Source organism: Macrobrachium rosenbergii, chromosome 5 (genome assembly GCF_040412425.1).
Source record: "Macrobrachium rosenbergii isolate ZJJX-2024 chromosome 5, ASM4041242v1, whole genome shotgun sequence".
Taxonomy (NCBI): Eukaryota; Metazoa; Arthropoda; class Malacostraca; order Decapoda; family Palaemonidae; genus Macrobrachium; species Macrobrachium rosenbergii.
This window is the reverse complement of record NC_089745.1, coordinates 11,671,260-11,690,304: the sequence shown is the minus strand read 5'-3', so window position 1 is coordinate 11,690,304 and position 19,045 is coordinate 11,671,260. Positions and strand designations below refer to the sequence as shown.

At 36.2% G+C, this 19,045-nt stretch overlaps 1 protein-coding gene across 9 annotated transcripts in view; it reads right to left on the bottom strand.

Annotated features, from left to right (window-relative positions):
• The window catches only part of Vinc (vinculin), a 182,614-nt gene that overhangs the window by 16,269 nt on the left and 147,300 nt on the right, over window positions 1-19,045 (bottom strand). For 5 of the 9 annotated variants that reach the window (XM_067103599.1, XM_067103597.1, XM_067103592.1 and 2 more), the window contains 3 exons: window positions 7,095-7,225; window positions 6,703-6,942; window positions 6,084-6,174 (listed from right to left, as the gene is read on the bottom strand). In XM_067103599.1, coding sequence (XP_066959700.1) covers window positions 6,084-6,174; window positions 6,703-6,942; window positions 7,095-7,225 — 462 coding nt within the window. Of the gene's footprint in view, window positions 1-843; window positions 874-6,083; window positions 6,175-6,702; window positions 6,943-7,094; window positions 7,226-19,045 lie in introns of all 9 variants that reach the window. The other 4 variants (XM_067103595.1, XM_067103590.1, XM_067103591.1 and 1 more) reach the window with 1 other exon arrangement.

The following is a 19,045-nucleotide window of genomic DNA, read 5'->3' as shown; positions in this document are numbered from 1 at the left end:
GCAGACCTAAGAGCTTTGTTTTCTGAGTCTGAAATCCTAAATGACATAACATAAATTCCTGAAAATGGGCTCTTTGAATTTAAACGTTCATACGTACAATACTCTGCTTCAACCTCCACTCTTTGACGATGAATCAAAATCAAAAGGTCATGCACTTATCCATATACTACTGCACCTCATCCAAACAACCACACGATCCATATTCCATATAAAATATAACCTATGTCATGCTCTAGATACATAACTACATATTGCAGTACCTTCAATGGAAAAAAATTGTTTACACTTGTACTGTATATTGCATAAATAACCTTCACAACTTGTTAATAGTGAGCATTCCCTAATAAATCAACAATTTCAAATAATATGTGATAGCTCAAAAAATAAGTCTATGGGAAGTAAAGATGTTGGGATGGCGGGGAACAATACAGTGATATAAAATTTATGCTGTTAGCATGCTGGTAATTTTTCAGGGATTCTTGTTAAAATCAGTAGGGACTAACAACTTTCTTAATTAGTTTGGGAAATGTCAAACAGTTTATAAAGTATTTTTTTAAAATGTTTTTACACACTTTCCAACAGATACCAAAATGACAGTTATCTACAAAAATCCTCCTTTAATGCTGTATAAATCTTTGAAAAAATATACTTTATCAAGATGGCTAGCTGGCTACTGTACAGGTACCTAAATAACTAAAAACGTCAAGGAAATCATTAAATTTAAACCAAACAAGAATCCCCGATTGCCAATTGGAGTTAACAACAACCTACAGCAGGTGGGGGAAATAAATATTATGAGTGAGAGGCATCCACATAACAGGCAAATCAACACATTATCTTTACCGATCTCCGACTCACGACGTGGGAAGCACTCTGTGTTATGGGGTAGGAAAAAAAAAAAGCAAAATGACAAATATGTTAAGCATACAACGAAGATCCTTAGTAAAAAAAAAAAATGTTATCAAATTGACTGTTATCATTAGTATACTGATACTAAGTGTCAGCACTAACGCCACCTAAAGACTTCACATTTTAGTGGATATCAAAATACTATTTACAAATGGCATGTTACTATGTTAGAAAGGGATCTTAACAAACAACTAATTGTATCTAAACTAAACCCCGTTTGTATAATTTATAACTGCTTTGTTTTGAATTTCATGATATCCTTATTCTACAAGTAGGAATAAAGATATAATGAAACAAAGGGGGGCCTGCAATATCACAAAAAGAAACATTTTCATAAAGTCCGGAGTATGCAAACAGAAAAGTTAATTCAGTCCTGTAACCACAGAGCATGGAATATCTGATAGCTTTGATGTCTTCATTACAAATTCTTCAATGCTCATCACACCTTGTTAACAAATACTTTCTTTAACCCTTACTGTCAAAAAGACCCAGAATTATGGTGTACACATTGGGATTTGTCAAAAAGTGTAGAACTAACTTGCCCTCTCTCACTTGTTTACATATCTTTCTTTAGATAATCTGTTATAATCCATAAGCAATGGGGAGAATAACAAATACTGGAGAAATTGCTCATAATAACAGAAGGCCCTACGCAATTAATAATGAGTCTAGTCACTGACACATAAACCTAACATGCTATTCCTCCACTGTACCTTCTGCTGTTATTTTTATAATAGCATTTAAATGGCATGAAGTACATTTTCCATGAGTGTAAAATTCCTGCAATCTTAAACCTTCATTTAATCTTAATAATACTGATTACAACAGTGACGCTTCTTTCATCTAATAAATCGTTACAAACAAGTGACTGGATACTTTATCATGACAACTAGTCTTCAACCTTAATTTTCATTTAACAGTAAATTTTGTACTGCTGACACTTGCAAAATGCTTTTCTAAATTCTGAAAGGACAAGTATAAAGAAGTTCTGAATGATGTTACTACCATAGAAGTTGAATAACAATACTTAGCTAAGTAAATCAATGAGTACTATGTGAAACAAGGCCCTTGTAGTTGCAAAGCAAATACCAATTATCTCCTATACTTAAACTTAGCCAGCACTGAATGACCTCATAGGACCCGGCACTTGGTCTATGGCCTAAATTTTATATAGACACCACCCTACTTAAGAACATTCAACTTAAAAACATTCAGATGTAAACAAATGGGATTGCTGATTAAAATTGTGTTCAGAGCACTTCCCTTTGAAACCCGTATGTTCAAATTCTATTTTGTGCGCCTATTCTGTACATACAGTACTGTATGTACAGTGTACTGTGTTTTAGGATGAAAAAATGTACACTATTGTATTGATTTTATATCATATTGTACTTAAATAGGCATGAAGAGTACAATAACCAACTTACAAACAATTCAACCTACAAATGGCCATCTGGAACGTAACTTGTTTGTTAGTAGGGTGGTGCCTGTATTCCTCAAATCAATTTAGCTGTACTGTATATTATAGCTATAATGCTAACAGATATTTTTCTCTATAAGCTTATCAACAAAACTAGGATGCTTAATGCAGTGTTCAACTTAGACTATATGCAGACCCTTGATGGGACTTTAAAAGAAACAGCATAGTAGATATTGAGTCCTGAGCATCAGAACTTTGTTTTCACCATGCTCAACCTTGCTCTAAAGGTTCAAATTTATTCATTTCATGATCATCATACTGGATAACATAAAGCAATATGCATTTTTCAGCATAGAAGGATACACATCTAATCTACCTTCCAGAATTGCATGTAAGGATACCCATGCTAGGACTAAACTTAGCTTATATTACTGTAAACTATATACACTATACTTCCCACATCTGGATACTTTGTGAATATATCTACTACGGTTCTGACCAGTAAATGTAAAGGAAAATTTTCATTTTGATATGTTATAAGAATTATAGGAATACCTGAGGTCAAACAACCACACTTTCATGTAAAGGCGGAATAAAACCATCGCTAATAAATGCTTCCTAATTTAAGGAGGGATGAAAAGATGGTTGCATCACAGTAACATGAGTTAGAGAGAAAAGGTATGTAGGTGACTCTAGTTTTATCATAACATAGGGAAGCTAATTTCTGAATCCAATGTTGGGTACCCTCCCTATCAAGCTTAACAAATATCCATTACAAAACAGTAACAAGACAGTACACTCATAAACTCTTCAGGTATGCGAACTCCTTAGACTGAAAAGATTGGACTTTCTTCTATACTGTATCATGAAGACTACAATTTCAGAAGGAACCTTTGTCAAATTTTTGTCAAATAATTTGGCATATTTTAATCAAGATAATGAAAAGAGACATAAGGATGTATGTTAAAAGGCGACTGGTCAAGCTGGAATGGATGTTATGTCAAGACTTTTCATCAAATTAGAAACAATTGTCATGGTTACTTCTGTTTACAATTTATGCTGTCCAAGTTACAAACACAGAAAAGTCTTTTCATTATAACAGCAATTACAAAACTTTTTGGCATGAATTTTGTTTCATTTCTAGACAATGTTTCTGAGTTTATTTATAAATTCAAGCAGTATTTTAAAATTTTACTAAACTGAATCTGATTTTTAAAAACTTAATTACACTTTAAAATCTTCTTGAAAAAATTATACACAAGTAGTATCTAGTCTAATATCAAATGATCTATTATGTTACATCTTAAAATATATTTTTTTTATGAAATAGTCGTCATTCGTGGTCTTCAAATGTCCCAGACACTGCAGTCTTTTGTAAGAAAAGAGAGTGGTAACAGGCCTTGGGCATAATGTCCACACTTTCCTGGCCTACCTTCACCATCGTCTTTCTGGCTGCGGTTGCGTTAAAATATATTGCATCTAGTACATGATACACATGTACTAGAGTGAGATAGTGCCATATAAATGCTAGTGAGAGCACACACAAGGTCCTATAGTGAGACACTGGTGAGAAATTAAGTGTCGTGAGTGTGACACGAACTTGCCTCTTTGTTCTTAGTTTTGGGAGAATGGTGGAAAATCCTGAGCATCATTGCTGTGCAGGGGAATTATTTACATGCATAAATTAAAACTGAAAAGCTAGTGACCAGAGACACTGAACCTGACCAAGGTTAACAACCTGGTAATGCACAGAATCTAATAACTGATCATGTAAAATAAAAAATAAGATGAAAAAGATGAAGTAAGATGAATTAATGAGATTAGGATACCGAGCTTTATACAACAGAAAAAAAAAGTCTGGATATTCTGCTCAAGTGTTCACAGCACTGCTAACATAAAAAGTTAGCTGTTACCTGGTCTGGACCTTAGGATCAAGGTGATGCAAGTGCATGCTACCACTACCATTCTTTGGTCTGTTCGACAAGACTGCAGTGTCTGGAACATCTGAAGACCATGAATGTTGACTATGTATATAAAATGATAGGTTTGTGGTTGGGAAGAATTACTGTATAACTTTCTACAGAGATGTGGTGACCAGAGGCTGGAATATAAGTTTGATTTTAAAGACTGAGATGCATTGAGCATTTGATGATAAAACATTTATTCAAATTATGAGTAGATATAAAAGTATTACGTATTTGAACAAAAATCATTTAAAGGACCCGGAAAACTCAGAAAAGGGCATTTATGAAACCCTGTAATGGAAAACCTAAGATGAAAATATTATTAAGACAGTATATTCCTTTAAATATTAATTATTTCAATCCTTTTGCTTAACTAAAACACTGAAACTGAAATGTGAAATAATGTTGGCTAATTCAGTTACTCTGATGTAATCTATAACCCACAACAATAATTTTTCATGTGACTAAACCATTCCAGCTTGACTTCAGTTTCAGTCATTGATGTAATTAAGAACCTTCACAAAAGGCAAACAAAAATATAATAAAACCAAATTATGTAAACTGCACATGAACAGCACAAGACATGTTATTTACAGTAATCAGGACAAAAGACTTATAGCTGCTACAGTATAAGCACAGCTTCATTAAATAATATCAAGGAAATAGTCCATGACTCTTAAGATTAAAAACTACAATTATACAGTATATATCAAATAATGAAACCACTTTTTCAATGTGGGGAAACTCTCAGTATTTGAGAAAATCATAGTCTATGTCAACTTCAGGCAAATGGTAAAGGTATAAAGCTTTCAGTGAGCAAAAGTCTTGATTTCCTGTACACAAAAGTCTTGATTTATTATACAATCTTCAAAAAGTATGCTTTTATAACTTTAGTATAATATACTACTTGCAGACCTAAAAATATTTATAGCTAGCTTAACATCTGACAGAAAAATTCCTTAAAAGATCTTATACCCATCTAAACTACTATTATAAGACTGAATGGTATCATTCATACTCAAATATTTTTAAAGGCCCCATTAATGGAAGTCAATTCCAAAACAAACAGCGCATAAACAACGTAGCCCAGATGATACAGTGCTACTAATACATAAGATGAACACATATTAATTGGAAAAAACTGCTGGTGAAGCAGACATTGACTAAAGAGATTTTAGAAGCTATAGTCAATGTTTCCTCCTTCATACATCTGTACCATAAATTACGAATACAAAGCTTGGAAAGAAGATATAAGAACTCCAAAACATTGATTTATTTTTCTGTGCACGGAAATTTAATGAATCTGCTTGGTAAAACAAAATACTGAGAGTTTCCAAGAGCTGATAACATTAGTTTTGGTTAACTCTACCACCTGCAATGTATGACTGGATGGAACTAATATTTCAGACTTGAATTTACTACTTATAATAATTTTCTTCCTGGAGAATATGTAAAAGCAGTTATGGCAAGTCTAAAAACAAGCTTCCTATGCTAAGATTTGTTACAAATGGGCAGGTCTATTTTTTCCAAGCCTTTTACTCAACAAGTAGATGACTTTTTCTGAGAAATCTTAAGAAAGAAACAGAATTCAAATTTAAAATATGACTGCAGAACCCATGTACTATTCCACTCAGGATCATATCAATGACCAAAAACTGAAGAAACCAAACAGTTCACTTGTTCTTTTGACACTCGCATAGAAACAAGCTTCGCACAAGAAACCTTTGTAAATACTATACTAAAAAATACTTAACTTAAACAATCTGCAATCTCTGTTTATCATTTCTTACCTTGAGCACCAAGCATTGTAGCCTTTACAGTAGAAAGAATCTTTAACTGAGTACCAATTGTCGGGATACGTTCGCACACTTGCAGAAGATTCTAAAAGTAAATATAAAATAAAACCTAAAAATATGTTCAACTACTGCTGCACAGAATTAAGAAAACCAAATAAAAAAATATGTAAAATGTAATTTAACAATACACAAATACTGTCTTACATAATATATTTTGGCAGACAGTAGAAAGTTGCTCTAACTGTAAGTCAGCAAAACAAAAACAATAAAGAGTTGAATGAAATATTCATCTCTCTCTACAATGAACTTCTACTGGCTCATGTTACTGAATTTGCTAATTTAATGCTGTAAAACCTTGCAACATAAAAATGAATATATAAAAAATAAAAGATAACTTTTGAGATAAATCAAAACACTCCATAATAACCTATAAAAAGTCACATTTTGTAAAAAATTCTGTAATTACATGTATAAATAAGTAATGAACAGGAGTAAAGATGTGAAATTGAAAGTACTGTAGGAACAAAACACAAAACTGTAATCTGTAATTCTTTAACCGTTAACAGTTCTTTGATTACAGTAACTTGAGATCTCATGTGTCAAATGAACTTACCGTTCTCATTCGTTTATCTGTACATTCTCTCGCTAGGTCCTTTGCTAGACGTGTAACCTCTTCTGAAGCCTCTGCAATTGCTTTGGCACAAGCAATCAGATCCTTTTTCGTTCCTCCTTCCCCTCTTACAAGCTGTGACAAACGGGCCATCAACAAGGCCATCTTCTTTGCAGCCGCAATAATGTTATTGTCACGAGATGACCACTGCTTTACCTCTTGATGAAGACCATGGGCAGCCATCTAAACAAGGAAATGTTGAGTTAGCCTCAATACTAGGTGTCATAACACCCAGGTATACTTCCATAAACTCAGGCAATATATGATAAACATTATTGAAAGTAACTTTATATTTCTATTTTTAGAAAGACTTTAAATGAAACAAACTCCAGTACCATAATGGGCTGACTTGGCAGGGGAGTTTCATTAAACATTTGAGTCTCCTCTTCATCATCTGTTTCAGGAGGGGGAGGACGTGGAGGTGCTTTTTCACCCCCAGGGAGAGGAGGACGTGGTGGAGCTTGATCTGTGAATCAATAGTTTAAAATATCACAATCTAACCACAAAGGTGAATACATATTGTATGCAATGATCCATTAACTGTAAATGATGATCATCACTACCCATATATTAATCTTTTACTATACAGTTAAAAATTACTCTAACTACACATCAGTGAAACAAAAACAGGAGTTGCATGAAATATTCTTCACCTATCTGTGATGAACTTCTATTAGCTCACATTCTCTTGGCTTAATCTTCATAATTATTAACTTAAATCTGTACTGTACTCACAAGGATGAAATTATAAACACATAATCATTGATCAAGGATATACTGTATATTGATCAGGGTTAGAACGTAGATCTCATGTTGCACAAAGAGACCTTTATTGTGTGTATAAATTACATTAGAAATAAGATATCTGTGTAGCTTAGTGTATCAATTTTGCAGGACTAGAAAAATTGGGTAAAAGCAGACAGAAAACCAATTTTTAAAAAATGCTGCAAAATATAAACCACTGCTATACTAGAGCTATTTACTTTATTATCTTGAAGTGTAGACCATTTAATACTTCCCACCAGGCTGAGAGACGCTGGCAATTGGGAAAGTACAGGCTTTTTACCTAGCTCAACAGTACGCTTTACCAAGAGAACAAGTACCTGCAGCCTACAAGTGACTAGCTTTAGTCATTAATAAAAATTATTTGTAAGAAACCATTACATTTCTAATAACCCAAAACCTATTGTCTTAATAGAATAAAACCAAATGAAGGAGGAAATAACTTGATGTACCGAGGAGAATCCCACTGGACTGACATCATCAGGAAAGAAAATTCACTATCACCTAATTCAAGGGTGTAAGTACTGTATGTTCTAAGTCCTAGCTGTGGATCAATTACCATTAATATTCATATCTGGCTATCACTGAAAAAAGGGAACGGCCAGAGTTTTTAAAGTCTCCCTGGCTAAAAACTGATCACTAAATAGATCTGGATCTAAGGTGTTTTTTTTTTAGAAATGAGAGCCTACCACTTGTCTGCAGGATTCAGGTGACCTATGGGTCTGATACTCTCTTCTCCCAGAGTTTCTTGGCCTAACAGTGTAGTAATCACCCTTATAGTGGTGTCACCTAATGGTAGTAATCTACTAGAAAGTAAATGAGAGGAACCTTCCCCAAGAAAGTGAATGAGAAGCAGTATGAGAAAAGACTGGGCAACAGATAAATGACAAAAATTTCTGTGGAGGTGACCTTATCTATTATTTCTTTCAAAAAGGATGGGCCACAGACCCCTACTCATGGGGTGTAGGGAAAGATTTAGTCACCAAAAGAAGCTATGATTATAATTAAACTGCAGCAGAGGGGGGCACGGGCAAATGTGTGGAAGCAGACAGGCGACCAGGTTTGTGTGATTGTGCCTGGACTGACAAGTCTTGCCCATATTAAAATTAGATCTGCTGAGGGAAGGATGGTCTGAAGAAGATGGGGATCATGGGAAGAAAAGAATGAGAGCTAGAAGGGGAAGGAAGAAGAGGTAATGAAATGTAAAAGTCATGAATGCTTGAGTCTTGCGCATACCCCAATATCTAGATGAGGTCTATCTATGTTTGTATGTCATTAAATGGATTTTAAATACCGAAAACAACAAGTTAAAGCTCTATCAAATCTTTTATTCCTACATTTAAAACAAAAACATGAGGAATAAAATCAATAGTACATGAATACAAGACAAAGTTACTGCAGGTACGTTTTCTAAACCTGCAAGAAAAAAGACCAACATGGGCCTAAAAATAATATAGCCCTAGCTGTTACTACCTAACGTTAGATAGTTGGAAATTTCAAAAGGAACTAAAAATTACCAACAGGCTCAGGTCAATCATGAAAGAATTTGCGGTGTGAAAAAAACAGGCACAAAAGGGAAATAATGAATAGCTATCCAGGTGTGAACGGGGGCAAGAAAGCTGGGGAACAATGCTTTAAGGTATACCAACTTTCAGGTATTCTTTGACACCCTGAAATCACATGAGAATTTTTCTGGAACCTTGAAGGCGATGACCTTGAGATAGCAAAGTAAATGGCTCTAGTCAGGAATGGCTGTAGTCTTGTGATACGAAGAAATGAAGGAAGAGTATTACAAGAGGACATGTATATACATTTGACTATTCAACAAAACATAGAAAAAATAATGTTACAACAGTACCTTTTCTCTATAGTTCCAGTATATTTTATAGTTTGCATTTTAAATTAGGTCACTGATAAGCAATGGTATATGGTTTTTAACTTTTTATCAAAGCTTACATTATTAAAGCTGGAAGTGCATTGCTCATAAATTGTATTCCCAATCAATTCTTTTAGAGAAGCTTAAGCAAATAGAAACATTACATATTCCTTTGCAATGCTTAAAAACTTGAACCATTTTCCAGAGACACAGATGCAATCCACCAAAGATTTCATAAACTGACTCAAAACCATAGTTTAAATGTACAGACCTACTTTTAAATCCTATTCTTTACTTACTGCAGCAACCTTCTAACTTTTCCTACCAATAACAAAGTTGGGCTGGCCCATTTCCAAACTCATTTTTGTAAAAGTTATAATTCTTTATAATATTCAAAACAATATAACACAATAGTACCATATGGGCCTATGAACAGCAAGGAAACAAGAAAGAACAAGCACTAGGTACACAACTATGACAATGCTATGCTAAGTGCTTAAAATACAAAGGTAAGAATTCAAATGAAATTTGTTCACCTTGAGACCTCAGGCAAATTTATGTTCACCCTAATTTACCTTGTATATCAAAGTTTGAACCATTTCTTACTAGAAATTCAAATAAGGTCAAAATTCATATCAACCCTTAGTAAAATTCGTGACAATCTCACATGTTCTAGCAAAGATTATGCTTAAAAAGACTGACCTTAAGGTGTTTTTTCAATGAGGGAATAATGTAATACTCTCCTTGGTCTTTCATTGATATTTCAAAGACAATGATATTACCTACCAGGCCATTTTTTCAGTGTAAGGATCACTACTGCCAACTAAGAGAACTCTGAACAATCTATAAAGACTTACTACAACAGTTGGATCCCAGCTGACATAGTACAAAATGCCAATATACAATTTAGAGTTTTAAAGCACAACTTCTATTACCTTTCTATGATGATACATAAAGACGTTAATTTTTGACTCATGAAATTCATTTTCTTTTTTTTAAGTATGTACCATATCCAAATTTCCAATTATGAATTCTCTCCTTTACATAGTGGGTTAAGCTAAATTATTTAATTGAGATAACTTCATGTACAGCCATGAAAAATATACGTTTGGATATATTTGGATGAGTTTCTGTCAAATGAAGTACTGTACAGTAGGTTGATTACATTTAAAAATTTCAGTGTGAAGTTGTTGCATAAAAACAAGAGTATAACAATCACAGTAAATTACAACAAAGGAACTTAGTCACTACCTCTAATTGCTAAATATATAAAATACTGTAACATTTTTTCACAACTAACCCAGCACTCAAATTAGCCCACATTTAGTGTCTTTACAAATCCCTGACTAACCTGCTGGCTGGATAGTCGCCACTATGCGGGTATAAAGAACTAAATTTTTTCATGTGGTTTGCTTAAGACAACAAATTCTGCAATCCTCATCACTTATGGTTTATTTTTTTAATTATTTAAGAATTATTTTTCTGAAAGTAGCTGATATAAAAGTCAAGATTTTTTAGGTGCCGACTTCAACCCTGACTGATGGGGTTGTCATCAGGTGCTCTCACATCCTGGGCTGAATTTCACCAAGAAAAAGTTTGTAAATAGTCCGTAGCTGATTCCCAAGCAAACACTGCCTTGTTTGATTTGCGTATTTTCCAGCTCACCGACTTTCTGTTACAACACTACAGCATTTCTGGTCCTTGATAAGTTAATGATTAATGAATGTTAACACTCATTACTCACTTTCAAGTCAATGCTGTTCATTTCTTTGCTAACTCTATTTATTGCCCACATGTATAGGTAATATTTAATTATGTAGTGTGCAAGCAGCACTTAGAAGAACAAGATTTCTGTTTTGCTGTCAGTGTTTCTTACTAATTTTATATTTGTTTGATAATGGACCTATTAATCAAAGAGCAGCATACTCCTCATTTGTAATGTGAATTACTGTGTCTGGCATTCGACTACCTGTCAGCTGGTATTTCACTTAAATATATTTTCCATTTTAAGTGAATGAAATATCTGCATATTTCCTACTCTCATTCTACCTTGTTTAACTTGAAAATAACAAGTTGTGTTGAGCTCTCATTTATTGTTTTTCCCCTTTCAAACAGTAATGGGATGATGTTTCTCTTTGTGTTATTTTGCAATTGATGTTCTTTACCATTATGTTTTGGCGTGATGTTATCCTTTCTTACATGAAGGTCAGAAGAAAGAGCGAGCTCTACATAAGATAATAATCACAAGGATAAACCTTTTAATCCTAATACTTTGATAACAAGAGTTCCCAGTACAGTAATTAATATATTGTACTGTATATACATTAATTTTACATAATTTGCTATGTGGGTTTTGCTGCTGCTTTCTGTGATGTTCAACAGATTTTAACATCACATATCATGAGAATTCTTTTAGACAAGGCAATGTGTACTAATGCCAATTTTTGACAAACTGCATTACTTCAGTTGAGCAATAACCTTTTGGCTTCAGTTGGTTCTCCTAACCTCCCCAGTCTAACTGCAGAGCCTGATTTCCTGCAGGTGACTGATTCCTCTTCTGGTAATTCATGTTAGCTGAGTCTACTACTACAGACTTGACCAGCAAAAGATCCTGGACAGAATACAAGAAATTTATTATTACTGGCACTGGACAGGTGTCATGAACAACTTATACCTGAAACATGGTGGCTGTGTCATACCCAACATTGTGTCTGGGACAAACTTCTGCTACATTCGACAAACAGGGAAGATGAACAAAGAGGACAACTGATGGGACAAGTGCTTGTGATCTGGTCAAGGTCCTGGCCATAAAGCTGAGTGCCCAGTAAAAAAGACAGACAATGAGACAGACACTGCTGTGATCCTGATGGTTGTATGCTGGGTAAGGGTAAGAATAAAATGACAGGAGAGATGGACGTAGCAATGTTCATGGAACTGGAATAAGTCTGGAAACCTCATGAATGAGCAAGATATCCTTTGAAATGTGTGGACGTAATCACAGTTCTATGAAATGACAGCCATACTGATGGAACAAGGGGACACAAGTGAGGTCTACGCCTGATACTAGACCACAGCTGTCTACACAATGGTAACCAACAGCAAGTACAGTTAATGCATTCAAGATTCCATTATTGACAGAGATGATTAATGGAATTGGCAGTCACAGCTGAGGCCAGTGCTGAATGAAACAACTGGCAGATGTGGACAAGGCTAAGGGCCTTCTTGTAAAACCAATAAAGGATGCATTGTTGCCAGAATTTCTTTACACCAGTGTTTGTCTGCAATGGGATTTATAGCCTAGTTCAGGTGCTACTCAGGGATAAATCCTTAGCAAATGGAACATCCTCTTTGATGAAAACAGACTTTTGTGAACTACTATTCCAATGATCTGATTACCTCAAACTGAGATGGTACTATTAACCAGACACTGGTTAACAACATGAACAAGTTTGGTTAGGCTCAGTCACTCCAGTAGTTGCAACATGGACAACAAACAATTTGATCAGAAACTGGAAAATTTTGTACAGAACCTCAAGCTCATAACAAAGAATGTGTTTCTGTCGTGGCTGCACCATCAACAACTCCCAACAGTCAACCTCGAGAAGTGTCGCTCTAGGAGGGAATGAAGCCACCAGCATAAAATGTACTGAGACCTTTCTCGTGTAGTCTGGCCTTTGAGGTTGCACTCACTATCAGACTGAGAGTTAACTGGTGTCAGCACCTTCCATCAAGGCTGTGTATTATGACCTACGACGGTAGTGATAATTGGCAATACGAGAAGACCTGTCAGAAACTGGGCACCTTTTTTGAGACAACAGTATCTCTTACCCTAAGTCAAAACCAGGATTGGACACAGGCTGACAGCTTCACTAAACTGGTTTGGTTTGGACAATCCAGTTTTTTGTTGCAGCCAGACTTTCAGAAACTTGGAAAAAACTACAGCCTTTCAACCATCTGCTTGTCAATGGATAAAGCATAGGTTTTATCCATGAAATGTCAAGTAATATTATATTTCCTTTTTTCTTCTACAAAGTTCCATATACACAGCAAAAGCACATGTACTGGTTCCAGCTTACTATTCCTCCTCTTCATGACATCATCTGCAGAAAAGGACAACATTGCATATATAGACCACTATGAATGGTTACACCAGCAACAGGTCCTATGGGTAGAAATATTTTAAGTCAAGGATACATCTTTCCCAAGGCTCAAAGTTCCCTAGGAGGCAGGTGCCATTACACCTCTAGGTTTTTGGCCATGGTTGGTGACTTCCAAGGTGGCATATGGATGGTACCTGTCTTCATTCTAAGAAAATTATCCAAAAATAGTGTTCCAGTGTGGTGGTCAGTATCCAGAACACAACTTTGGGCAGCTGGAATCCACTTTCAAAAAGGATAATCCATGGTTACAACCCTGTCGATAGTTTCAGTGGCACCTTCCACTGCTGCTGTTAAACCAACATGCTGCAGTCATAAAATTTTAGGCTAATTGAGTCTGTTTGAACTCGACCACAGCATTTATTTTCAGATGAAGAGAGTATTTACTGGAGAGGTCCTATTTTGTCTATAAAAGACAAGACCAAACTGTTGTCCTCATGGAGGAAGTCTCTCTGAACCCTAAGTATTTCGACCAAATTTGTGGAATCTTTGCTCTTCAGATAATAGAAGTTGCATAACCAGTCAGTCACCTAGTCATACTCTTAAATGATATCAGTTATGATCTTCACTGTACCAAGCCATGTTAAACTTTTTCTTTTTCCCCACCATCTCAATTCTTCAAACCCTTGACATTCAAGGGGATGATCAGCAGTAAGGACAGAACTCCTAATTACCTTACAAAAAACTGGCAATCAAGAAAGAACTACTGCTTACACTCATAAACGGGTTGAGGGAATCTATTGGAACCCCTCAAAAGTCTCTCCCATGGAACATCATTTTACCTGACTCTCAAAATCCTTTAGGATCCCACATTCCTTCTTCATAAGACAAGTTTAAGTGGTATTAGTTGGATAAGAAACTTCAGGAACTTTCCCCAAATCTCAAGTTGCACTGCACACACCAGATAAGAAGTGTCGTTCTGAATTTCTTTAACTGCATGAGAGAAATCTTGAGAAATTGCCCTTCCAACAAGCACCTCCTCATCAGCCACAAGTTGTTGATCTCAGAGGAACTAGAATATCTGAATCTTCTGGTATGGATGTGCAAGGATAGCTGACGAAGCAGGGGCATCCTTACAGTCTTCTGAGATACCTGTTTGCTTCAGTGCCTCCAGAATGGGTTGATGAATTAAGCATTCACCTCAAGTACTGTATCAAGAAGGCTACAAGCTTGCCTGTCACATCCCAACTGACTGTCAAAATAAAATTCTAGGCAGCCAAGACCAACCCTGAAACACTTCATCTCATCTTTGGTAGGAAAAAAATTTTTTTCCTTTGCTTGAGCAAAAGTGCAGCCATCTGCTATATCTTCACCTGGGCTCAAGACAGGTCACCTTGGAAATTTGTAGTAAGCTAAGCATTGGTAGCACTAAGCAGTATAACTGTCTTTTTAATCATAATATTCCTATTTCTGCCCTTTAAGAAAAATCCTCATCTCAGCTCCTACTCTCAATCACTAAGAAAATGAATGATGGTCATGATTTTCCAGAACCAATGGGCAAGTCCAATATTTGGCACATTGAATTACGTGGTCCACATGCCTTTCCTGAGACCTGCTTCAGTTGAAGGTGGATGGATTCAAGGCTCCAACTTTTGGGCAATTTGTAATTCTTTGAACAATAGCTTTACAATATAAATCCATCTGAAGAGAGAGAGAGAGAGAGAGAGAGAGAGAGAGAGAGAGAGAGAGAGAGAGAGAGAGAGAGAGAGAGAGAGAGAGAGAGAGAGAGAGAGAGTTTACAGGGATGGATTTCTTACATCAAACCCTACTGATTACTCCACAAGTCTCTTCTTCCCTACTTGGAACATGCAGTCCATTGAGGCGCAAGTTTAGTGGTAACCATCAAGCAAGCGTATAATTTCTTTTGATACAAGAAGGATGTGTCTAGGATTCATAAAGACCTCGAAAATGTGGGCTAAGGTAAATGACAGGTTTTTATTGAAAAACTAAATTTTTTCAAGGCACTACATTGTATTTTTTTTAAAACATAGTATTGTAGCTCCTTTTAACCTGCCTCGACAATATCTCTAATTTTTGTTCTGGAAGTTGTGCTTAGAGTGTTAGGAATATCTACTCAAAATAAATTACTTCTTAAACCTTTCTGAAATCACAAATTCATGATAACTTGCCTTTTCTCTGACATATACAAACATTTATCTTTTAAGTGATATACACTTTTGGCAAAAGCTGGTCCTGTCATGGTAATTAACTCACACCAGGTGAATGAGGGGGTGGGAAAATTACCCACTCACTCAGTAAACAGCATCCAATTTTCCTTCAGCAAAAAGAACAAACGCAGATTTAGTTTTAAGTTAGGACTATGGTAAAAGACTTCAGGTTTGCATAATTAGAAAAAATGCAAATTATTTTGAATTTGCACTGTTTCATCAAGAATATAAAACTTAATTTTATACATCAAGATTCACTCCTTGCCCAAAGAACATTATTGGTTTGTTCTTCCACCTGGAAAAGTAAGCTTCCCAATCACATAAGCCTGTAAAGTCTGGTATGATGCCATGGTTCACAGGGTTCTAAGCCACAGTATAGTATGTTTGTAACTTTACTCAACAAAAATAGAAAAAAAACTGGTTTCCCAACTGAGACTAAAGGACAAGCTCAAAATGTATAACATTCCATATTCCGAAACAATTAAGCTCAACACCCACCTACCCCCTTGTTAAATGAGAGATGAAGTAAGTCGACTACACCACATGAAAATAAACCTTATTAAATGAGGGATGGAAGAAGTCAAATTCACCATATAAAAATAAACCAGAGATAGGAAAGTGTTATGCAACTCACTTGCATTGACCCGACCAGTGACAATACTACCACTGGTTTCTGAACAGAAGAAAATTGATAAAATGGAAGAAAAACTAACAGCCCTTCTTTCAACCAACCTTTCTCCAGTGTGAACCTTATGCAAGGTGCTGTTTTGCCCAAGTGAATTTCAGGCAGCTATGCTGTAATGAGTGGCTACCACTGGTTCTAAGGAGAAAGTATCCATAGACATCTCTCAGGTAGGAGAAAGTAAAGATGTTTGGGTACTACCCCAACAACTGCCAGCAGTACCTTTCCTCCTGAAAGCTAGGTACAGAACAATGCTCTGTTTTCATGAACACTCACCCAGGTAATGGAGCCATCATCCTCACCCAATGACTCATACGCCTGCTTGATGACTACCTTAAACCAAAACAAGATACTGTTCCTGGATACTTAATTCATGTGCCTGCTGTACTAATGAAGAGTTACCAAAACTCAGCCATAAACTGAGTCAGGATTAGCTTTCCTCATACTGGAATGCCCAAAGTGATACACCAGGGACCAAGCATAAGTGGGCTCATGCACCAGTGATCAGTCATGAGCAAGCTCACAAACCAACCTGCCTTTCACTCTCCTGTTGCTGCAAACAGGTCCTGGGATCGTCATCATTCTTAGCAGAAGAGTGACAGGTGCGAGAAGACGTCTCAGCCTTCTTAAGGAGGACTGCCTTTTGGATCTTCATCCTACACTTCCACCAATCCAGGGATGGGGAAGACAAGGGGGAGACTTAAGGATAACAATGAGGAAGAGGAGGAGGGCAAAGTACAGTTGCACTTCTTTGACCTCCTGAAACCATGTCTCTCCAACATCTATAGCCACCAAGGACAGAGTCAAGGCAGGTAACCCCAAAGGAACAAGAACAGGAGGTGATGGAGCAGCTACAACAGGTGCAGCAGCAACAGCAGCTCTGTATGTGAACATATCCTTGGTCAGTGAGGTAATTACCAAAACAGTGGGAGCCACTGACACAATGCAGGCACAGAACTTTTGCCAAAGCCAAATGTTCCAAGGAGTGCAGGGAAGGGTCTCCTGGAATACCCATAAAAGACTACAGCACCTTAACCAGCTCCTTCACCTTCTAAGGTAAGCTGAGGGGGTTACAGGAACCAACACAGTATCAAGGAGAATAAAGGGACACCATCTCAACAGCAGAAGCAGCAGTCAAAAGTGGAGAAATGCAGGAAGGAGCACGACAGTGCTTCCTTGACTTCCTTCATTTCGATCCATATTTCTTCAACTGGGCAGGCTACCAAAGTTTTTAGATGGCATGCACTCCTGACCTCTGCGAAAAGCACAGTAAAAGGAATATCAATATGCAGGAAGTCCCCAATTACCAGCGGCACCGGTTAACAGTGTTTCGGTGTTACAGCACTTGGCTAGTGACGCTGTTAATCAGAGATCGTTGCTGACAATCCAGTTAACTGGATTTTAAATCCTGTTAACTGGATTTTCTGTTATTAGCCGGATTTTCAGCACCAATCTCGGATTACCAGTGCCGTTAAGTGGGGATTTCGGCACCGATCTCCGGTTAACGGTGCCATTAAGTGGGGGTTTTCGGAGCTATTATCGCCGATTTTCAGTTAGCGGCGCTCGGCCAGGGACGGAGCCCTCGCCATTAACCAGGGACTGCCTGTGTACAGAACGCATGAATCTTGCACACACGCATATCTTCACACCCAATAATAATCATTCATGCATGTAGAAGTGTCAGACATCATCATTCAAACTAGAAAAGATTTAGAAAATCAGCTTCAACAACAGCCATGTTTAATACATGAGTATAGTGCAGAATGTCTTTACAGTAAAGCAGCCAAAAAAATAGAGAATGCTGTTTACTGAGTGTGGTTTCCTCATCCCATCACTAGCTGCAATTAGTTAACTACCTTGTTATAAAGTTTCAATGACCAGACCAACTTTCACCAAAGGCATGCTCCCTTTAACTATAAACTGTAGTTAAAACAAAATATGCATTGTACATAAGAAATATTACAAAGTTCTTAAAATCTGGAATATGAAATAAACTATTTACTAGTAAGCCTTGTCTTCACTACCATTCACTGTAATCAATGTGAGCATTTAATAAAATAAAAGCTGTAAAATATGAATTGGGCACAGAACTTCCAAGTACTAGTGCCAAAACTAGTGCTGGCCTGATAAGGCCTAATGTCCCCTGCTTCAGCCCACAATCAACAAAAACCCACTATACAAGCAAAACCAGTTGCTTGTATGTTCCTATATTTTTTTTTAATTAAATGTTTCATCAATAATTGTCCATGTGAAGGTATTCATAACTAACAAAGGTCACTTACAGAGAATAACGCAATACTTATCTATTAAATAAGCCACTCTAATAATAACCTAATAACCAGGAACCTTATAATTGTTTTACAAAAATAAGATGACTACCTTGTGTATACTGCTTTTCTCATAACAGCTAATCCAATATATCCAGAGGACAGGCAAAATCAACAAATTTCCTACGTTAAGTAGTTACGTATTAACAAGCAATGGTGGTCACAAGAAATAGTAGAATATCTTACAACCTAAATAATTGAAGTATTAATATTATGTGTGATGCCCTATTACTAAATCCTAGAGGAAAACTATGGTCACATTATTTATGGACAATCCTATTCCTACTAGGGAA